Source organism: Poeciliopsis prolifica, unplaced genomic scaffold, assembly GCF_027474105.1.
Source record: "Poeciliopsis prolifica strain line A6 unplaced genomic scaffold, Auburn_PproV2 SCAFFOLD094, whole genome shotgun sequence".
Classification (NCBI taxonomy): Eukaryota; Metazoa; Chordata; class Actinopteri; order Cyprinodontiformes; family Poeciliidae; genus Poeciliopsis; species Poeciliopsis prolifica.
In genome coordinates, this window is record NW_026562469.1 from 1,173,398 (window position 1) to 1,182,468 (window position 9,071).

The following is a 9,071-nucleotide window of genomic DNA, read 5'->3' on the forward strand; positions in this document are numbered from 1 at the left end:
TGGCGCCGATCCAAACCGATCAGAACCGATCCAAACTCTCACCTGACAGTCCGCGATGAGCCGAGTCAGATTACCGGAACCAGAACCGTGAACCCAGCCTGTACTTTGGGCTGAAGGAACCGGGCCAGGTTTCAAACCCAAAACATACCAGCACAGCCGCTAAGAAGCGGTCCAAATGGTCCAAACGGGCCGCTTTAGGACAACAGCCAGATAAAATCTGAGCTTCTTAAAGAGACAGGTCAGATTTTTGGAGATGTGAGTCGTTAGCGTCTTCCATGAATTGGATCAGAACCTGAATGGACCCTGGTTCTGATGACAGACTAATCAGTCACAAAAGTATTTACATCCTGAAAAGTGACCCGGCTTCCCTCCCAGACAGGAAGTGCTTACAGTCAAACTGTCTCGGGTTCTGGAAGAATGAGCTTCAGAACCGATCCGATCTCTGGTGATACAATCTGGTTCTGAGGTCAGAGGTCAACTGCAAACTCTCCAGATTCCTGCAGTCACTGATGCAGACAGGTGAGATCTCATCTGGGCTGCTTGGTCGGTTTGAGGATCGGGTCATGTGACCCGGTTCAGGTGACCCAGTTCAGGTGACTCACCTGAGCAGGAAGAGCAGCCGCCACTTCTCCGCCTGCCTTCAGCGTCTCATCATGTCTCGGCCCGGCTGGAGTCACAGCTGCTGCTCTTCCCTTCGCAGCGCCGCTTCCTGTCGCTTCTTCCGGGTCCGGTCCGGCGGCCGGCGCCGCGTTTCCGTGGCGATGTTCCGGCGCAGGAAGAAGAAGCACCGGCTGGAGATCTCGGCGCCGCGGGACTTCCAGCACCGCGTCCACACGTCCTTCGACGTCTCGACGGGACGCTACGTGGGTCTGCCGGCGCAGTGGCAGAGCGTCATCGACACGCTGAAGAGGCCACGCCCCCTGGTGGACCCGTCCAGGATCACCAACATCGATCTGGAACCCAGAAAGGTCAGAGGTCAAATCCAATGTCTGAATTCTGGCAAGTGAAACTAATCACATTTTATTCTTTCCCTGAAAAAAAGAATACAACTATAGTTTATAGTTTTCTTTTTTTATAACATTTCTTTTTTAATTTTTTTGTGTCGCAATAAAAAAACATTTTCATGTTTTCTTGTTTAATTTATTAAAATCATGTTTCTGGTTTTATTTTTTCTTTGTTTTATTCCATTTTTTTAAAAAAAACCAAAGTTATTTTCTTCTTTACTTTTCTCATAACATATTTGTTTTGTTTTTTCCTCTTTTTGAATATTTATTACATCTTTAAAATATCCTTGTTTTCTTTCTTTTCATTCTTATTTCCATTTTCATAACATTTCTATTTTTGTTTTTTGTAAATTTCTATTTTCAATATTACCTTTGCTTTTATTTGTAATTTAGCAACGTATTAATATGTCGCAAAAATTGACCATATATGTGTATTTTTATCTTAAAATGATTTATTTAAATATACATTATTTTTCTCTAAACAGATATGTATCGAAATGAGAAAACGCTCACAGACCTTTGCTAGCTGACCGCTAACTTAAGAAGCTATTTGCCCTAACCTGAAAGCGCTAAACCAATAAGGGTGTTTGTGTAAGCTAATAAAGAGCTAATTTCAACCAGGATACAAAGGTCACAACACAATTAGCACAACTATTAGCGGGTTAGCGGTTTATCTGAGGTGTGGCCTCCGCTGAACTTGTTTAGCGGAAATGAACTTGTTTATCCCGGTTGTTCGTCAGCAGACGATCGTTCGCGGCAGCTTCATCGGCCATGGCGACTACATCAGTCACGTGATCTCTGAGATGAGCCGCGTCTCCGTCACCAGCTCCAACTCGCTGCGCCGCACCAGCCCGTCGGCCCGGAAACGCGCCCAGTCAATGGGGCGGCTGGGAGACGTGGCGGAGGACGAGTCCTACCACTACCTGGAGATCAGCCGGCGGAGCAGCAGCGTGAAGGCCGGCGGGAGCGCCACCTACTGGCAGGACCGCATCCGGCAGGTGCGCAGCGAGAGCGGCAGCCCCAGAGCGAACAGGAACCTGCAGAGAACCAAATCCAGCAGTCAGGTGAGCTCCGTATCGGAGGCCGCTCCGCACAGCCCCGCGTTGCCCCACAGGACGAGCTGCACGCCTGAACCCAGCGTCCGCAGCGGCGGCGGGCGGAAGCCGAGGCCGACCTCCTACCACCAGGCGGCAGAGAGCGGCAGGCCTCAGCTGAGAGCCAGAGCCCCAGCCAATCACCTGCCGGACCTGCTGTCGTCTTCCACAGAAACCCCCAGGAGGCCGCACTCGACCTATGACCTCAAGGTAAGACCTGGACCAGAGGTCAGGTTCGTTTATATTTATATGCAAAAACACAAGATCTTACAGAGAATTATTGATCCAGTTTCCAGTGCAAACATCTAAGAACACTTGAAATAAGATAAAACTTAGACTTAGACTTAGACTTGACTTTATTGATCCCTTGGGAAGACTCCCTCAGGAAATTATAGTGAAAACTGACTTATAAGTAACGTTTCAGCAAGAAATATGAGCTGATTTTGAGTCAATAACTTAATGTTGATTAAAAAAAAAACTGAACGTTCAATTCAATGATTATTTAACTGAAAACATGGGAAAATATTTAGTTAGAAGTGAAATAATCTGTCAGTGAAATAAGCACTTTTTAAAAATCAGCATTAAGAAATTAATGATATTATCACAAACCTATGGATAACAATAATAATAATGATAATATTGGTGATTGTACATAATAATCATTTGGCATCAGAATAATTACCAACTCTGCTAATGTTCATCTGATGAATTCTTCATAATCTGTGTTATATAACTACAAATGAGTAATAATATGAAAATCAAAACAGAAAAAAAACTAATGATGATAATGATTGTAAAATAACCATAATAATCTACTAATATGGTAATAATTACAGAAGATAGGAAGAAAAACCTCAAAGAGTAGCTATTGCTAATAGCCGTTGACAAAGCTACTCTTCCTGGGGTTCACATCATAAATAAAACATTTATTACTAAAACAACCCAGGAAGAATAATTTCTGCTGCAGTAGAGACCATTGCTTACTTAACTCAATCTGTCTGTTGCTCCAGCCGCCATCTTCCCGCCCCCGGCTGCCTCCGCCCAACAGCACCAGCAGTCCCGTCATCTCTGGCAGAGTGCTGCCCCAGCCTTCACCTCGCGCCTCCACAGGGGTCGATGTTTCCACCAAACGTGCCTCCTCGCCGCCCCAGCCGAGCCCCGCGCAGCCAAGCCGCCCCCCGTCCTCCACTCCTCCTGCCGCCCCGGACAGAGCGCCCCAGAAGGTGACCCACGAACAGTTCAAGGCGGCGCTGAAGATGGTGGTGGACCTGGGCGATCCCAGGGTCACTCTGGAGAACTTCGTGAAGATCGGGGAGGGCTCCACTGGCGTGGTTTGCATCGCCCGGGAACGGCACAGCGGGCGCCAGGTGGCGGTGAAGATGATGGACGTGAGGAAGCAGCAGCGCAGGGAGCTTCTCTTTAACGAGGTACGGGTCAACTTCAACCAGCTAACCACAACTAACGAAAACTGAAAACATTGAATGACAGTGGTTGGTAAAACACCTTTTTCCACAACACTGAAATAAATAAAAACAATAATTAATGGGAAAAACTATAACAACGTGGAACTATATCACAAATTTATAAAACTAAAACACACTGGAGTTATGGATACAATATCCTTTGTTTTCGGGTTTTTGAATCTATTCATTAGCCTTTTGAACTGATAAGAAACAAGCGGTTTACATCAGCTGTTGGCAGATTGCTTCACCCCTGCTTATGCTAGTCCACAAAATGGCACCAGCAAAAATTGGGACAAAAGTCCAGAGTCAGCTGGTTGTTCAACAATAATGCAATCAATATTTTAAAAAATGTATCGTGTTGAGTTTTCATTACCCAATCAATGTAAACAAGATCACAAAACTTTGACATTTCTTAATTCTGCACTAAAAAATTAACCAGAATGTGGAAAAACTTAAATTACTACTACATGCAATAAAAACTAAGCTAAAACTAAACAGTTTTTAGTTAATAAAAATAAGAAAACATGCTCTAAAAAATAATTAAAACTAACTTATTTTGTAAAAATAACTAGACTATAATGAAAAACCCAAACTGTTATCACCCTGGTGATAGATTTATCACTTTCCCATCTTCAAGTTGGATGTAAAGCAACATAAAGCAGGTGTTTTCTGTTTTCCCCCAGGTGGTCATCATGAGGGACTACCAGCACCCCAACGTGGTGCAGATGTTCCGCAGCGCGCTGGTGGAGGATGAGCTGTGGGTCATCATGGAGTACCTGCAGGGTGGCGCTCTCACACATATCATCGGTGAAACCAGGTGAGCAGCCGCTCCAGATGATGCAGGCTAGGTTCTCAGATGGGAGTACCTAGAGATGTTTTGGTGTTCAGGCTGAACGAGGAGCAGATAGCGACGGTGTGTGAGGGCGTCCTGCAGGCGCTGTCCTACCTCCACTCTCAGGGCGTCATCCACCGAGACATCAAGAGCGACTCCATCCTGCTCACCTGGACGGCAGGGTAAGCTTCTCCAGGTTTTTTGGGGGAAATTTGTCAAAACACTTCCTGAAAGGAAAGTCTGAACCTTAAACAACTCCGCACAGGACAGTGGAACACACACATACTTGTTTATATGGCACGGTGGGAACGTTAGATAAAACCATTCATAAAGGGGTCTACTCTGAATTCCTAATTATACACCATTTTAGAATAAGATAGAGGCGGGAAAAAATAAACTAAAAACAAATCATTAATTTAATTTTGTTTAATAAATTTAGATCAATAAACTATATTTTATAAGACTTTTTTTAAATAAGCCCACCTGGTTTATGCAAGAAGTACATTTTTATCCTGGATGTCATCTTGCGGACCAAATCCAAAATGATGGGAACATAATCTGAGTTCTCATTGCTTACAATAAATCCCATTTTGTTGGTTTATTTCTCTCCATTTTTGAGAACAGGCCCATTAAGTTTTTGTATTAGTTTGTGCACTTCAATAAAAGATGGCATCATGAGGAAAAACCTTTAAGTAGAAGTATTGAAGCAACATCAAGCTCAGGTACAGACTGGTCATTAGTGTATGTAAACTTCTGATCTTGATGACAAAAACTAATAAATCTGACCAATTATCTCAGTATTGAGGCTCTTAGTAAAATAATTTTGTTGATTTTGATCTGAAAGAAGATAAGTTTGGTCTGATTTAACTTCAGATTGAGAGAAATAGACGGTATATGTAAACTTCTGGTTTCAGCTGAACAATAAGCCATCAGTTCAGATAAACAAAACTTGAATGGGCCGCAGAACATTTCAGCTTGTTCATGTTTTTAGTTTGTGAGAAATTTCTTCCAGGCAGGGAGGAGAAAATGTGGCTTGGCAGCATGTTTCTACTGATAACATCTAAGTCATTACATCCCATAACAGAAACTGCATCTAGTAGTTTATTAACGAGCCGAAGTTGACTGTAAACCCAGGCAGTCAGACCGTAAATGCCAGCAGTAACTATTTATTTCCTACTGCAGGGTTTGCTCCAGGCAACTAATTTTTGTGTTAAAGTGACACTTAACAAGAAAATTATTTCAGCTCTGCTGCCTTTACATTCTCCTGATGGGAATTACAGGAATGCACGACGGCTTATTAGAGCAACTATAGATAGGAAAACGGGACATTTTCACTGAAAAAACTAAAGAAAAACTGGAAACATCTGGGGAAAAAACTCTAAATTTCTGAACACAAAAACTCAAGTTGAACATTTTCTTTTTTTTTTTTTTAAACTTTATTTTTATTTCGTTTTAAACAGGTAGATATACAATTACAGAACACAACAAAACACGAGGGCTAGGACAGGTGACAGTCAACCATACTGAAAAAAAAATGTATGTTGCATTTCCATAAGTATTACAAAGTATTAAGTCCTGTATCAGGAGAAAAAAAAATGTGAACAGGTAAAGAACCCCATTTGCCCGCTCAGGTGGGGCAGATTCCCACAAATCACTGTTAATCGCCTCTGGCAATGAACCATTCCCACCGTTCCCAAAGTTCCACTCCTTTCTCCTTCTGAAGTCGTATTCCAAATGTCAGCGTCTCCATGTCGTGGATCATATTTATAATATTCACCAGGAGTTTCAATGAAGGGGAGCCTGGCTGGAGCCAACACTTAGTGATCGCCTTCTTGCTGGCGACCAAAACTATCTTCAGGAGGTATGTATCCCCTTTGCTAAGTCCTTCAGGGAGTATTCCAAGATACAGAACAGTGAATGACAAGTCCAGATTTATACCCATAACTTTATATATCAGTCGATGTACGTCCTTCCAAAAAGTCTGTAACTCCGGACAATCCCAAAAAACATGATAGTGGCCTACCGCAACCACTCCGCACCCCCTCCAGCACGGGAGCTGTGACCCATCCATCTGAAAGTTGAACATTTTCAAGTGCAGAAAAAAAACTTTGAAATGTAAAAATTAATTTCACATATTTTCTATCTTCCATCCTGCTGCAGATAAAATTGTCCGACTTCGGTTTCTGCGCTCAGATCAACACTGACGTCCCAAAGAGGAAATCTCTGGTCGGGACTCCGTATTGGATGGCTCCAGAAGTGATCTCCAAAACGCCGTATGGCACAGAGGTGAGGTACTGGTTTGTTTTGATTTATCGAAAAAGTCATGTTTTTAATGTGTTGAAATGCAATGGGTAAGAATGTAGATATAGTTTACATAAGGTAAAAGCCTGAGAAGCAATGTTCAACTGGACAGCATCTTATAAACGGCACGTAACGTTTAAATCGGTCCCCCAGGTGGACATTTGGTCCCTGGGCATCATGGTGGTGGAGATGGTGGACGGTGAGCCTCCATACTTCAACGAAACACCAATCAGTGCCATGAAGAAACTGAGAGACGAACCAGCGCCAAGTGTCAAGAACATGCAAAGGGTCAGAAACACACACAGTCGTGTTTTCATCACTTATGGGGACTTCACATCGACTTCCATTAATTTCTACAGCCTAACCCTTGCCTTAACCTTTACCCTAACCCTAACCATCACAGACATAACCACTAACCCAAAAACAATATCTCTTATGAGGACCAAGAAAATGTCCCCACAAGGAGAATGTCCACATAACCCCACATTGTACACAGAAATAGGTTCCCATAAGGATATGAAATCATGGCACACACTGTCAGGTGAGAGTTGAGAGAGAAGAAAAATGCAGCTAACAGTTTGTTTAAGTTTTTCCAACATTAAAATTGATTACTTTTTGAAGAAAAATTGTTTTCACTCTTTATACAAACATATGTATTTCTTTCTAAATTATTTTTTGCAGTTTTTGCAAACTTTATGACCCTAATTTAGCTCCATACCATAAAGTTAGTCAAAAAAGTAATTACAACAGAAAAGAAATTGAAACAGGGAAATTTTTTAAAATATATTTGTTAAGTAATAATGATAAAAAACAATTAAACAAACAACCGCACCGATCGATATTATGTTATTAAATAATAATAAAAACAGTTGTTCTCACAGAAGTTTGATGGCGCAGTATTTTATTAGCAGCAGAACAATGATGCAGAAATAAATCCTATTTCAGCCTTTCAGCCTCTCCAGGTGTTCTCCAGCTGATGGTGTCCATGTTGGCTGCAGGTTTCTCCGGTGCTGAAGGACTTCCTGGGCTGCATGCTGACACGTGACACGCTACAGCGCAGTGGCGCCGCCGCTCTGCTGCAGCATCCCTTCATGCTGCAGGCCACCGCGCCGCGCTGTCTAGTGCCACTGGTGGAGCAGCATCGCAAACGTATGTCGCTCTGCTGAGCCTCACCTGGAGCCACAGACTGGAGGATCCTCGGGCGGATCACACCAGAGACTCACCTGGGATCACACCTGATGCTTCAGGATTTACATAATACATCTGAAATCCCAATAAAGACTAACCTCAGGATTCACCTGGAGCTTCAAAAGGACCACATGTTTCCTTTCTACTTTTATTTTTTTCATTTTTATTTAATTTTTTTACTTTTATTTTCTTTTTGATTTTACTTTTCTTTTTGTTTTTAGTTATTCTATTTTATTTTTATAGAGATGTTGAGGAACCTTTTCAGTGTTTAGGGTAGGAAATGAAAGGGAGGCGATGTGCAGCGAAGGTCCAGAGGTCAGGGGTCGAACTCCAGATTACAGCTTCCAGGATAAATAACCTCTGAACTCGAAGCGGGAGCTGCTGCAGCAGATTTTACATTTATAAACTTCAACATTAATTTGATCTTTTAAAACATTTCATGTTCCTTCTAATTTTAGCTAAAATTTTTAAATTTACATTTTCAGTTAAAATAAAAACAATTCCAAACAAATTGGAATAAATAAGTCAGGTTTTATTCTGATTTCAGATCAAATCACATTTCATGTTGATATAATTAACAAACAGCTGAGAAATTAAACAATAAGTTCTCATATCATCAGAAATATTTCAGTTTATTTGTAATTATATTGATTTATTAACATTTGCACTTGTTCACATTTTGATGTTTGTGAGTTTTTGTTAAATAAGGGTAATGTTGAATAAATATCAGTGTTCTTCTGTCACATTGCCAGTTTCTGCTTTAATTCTGCTATTTTATGAGCAATATTACATTAAACTTAAAATGATTTAATTTTTATTAATAAATGATCAGGTTAGACTTATAGGTAAAGCAGGAGCAAGATGTACGCAGAGCCATTTTAGTCAAAATTAGATACTGTTATTAACTCCAGTGCTGAAAGACTTCCTGGGCTGCATGCTGACACATGACACACGATACCGGAGTAGCGCTGCCGCTCTGCGGCAGCATCCCTGCTGCAGCATCCCTTCATGCTGCAGGCCACCATGCTGCAGGCCACCATGCCACGCTGTGTTGTGCCACTGGTGGAGCAGCAGCGCAAACGTATGTCGCTCTTCTGACATACGTGAGCAGGCGACATATTATTGGTTTTGATTTCAACCAAATCATGAAACAAAAAATAAATAAATAAATAAAAACAACATATATATA

At 41.8% G+C, this 9,071-nt stretch overlaps 1 protein-coding gene across 1 annotated transcript; it reads left to right on the forward strand.

Annotated features, from left to right (window-relative positions):
- Positions 1 to 653: 653 nt before the first annotated feature.
- On the forward strand, positions 654 to 8,622 carry LOC129353688 (serine/threonine-protein kinase PAK 6-like). The gene is given in 9 exon segments (XM_055023053.1): positions 654 to 968; positions 1,745 to 2,308; positions 3,109 to 3,525; positions 4,245 to 4,378; positions 4,450 to 4,562; positions 4,565 to 4,575; positions 6,554 to 6,679; positions 6,848 to 6,982; positions 7,693 to 8,622. Coding segments are annotated over 9 exon segments (1,983 nt in total). The 3' UTR covers positions 7,861 to 8,622.
- Positions 8,623 to 9,071: the final 449 nt, after the last annotated feature.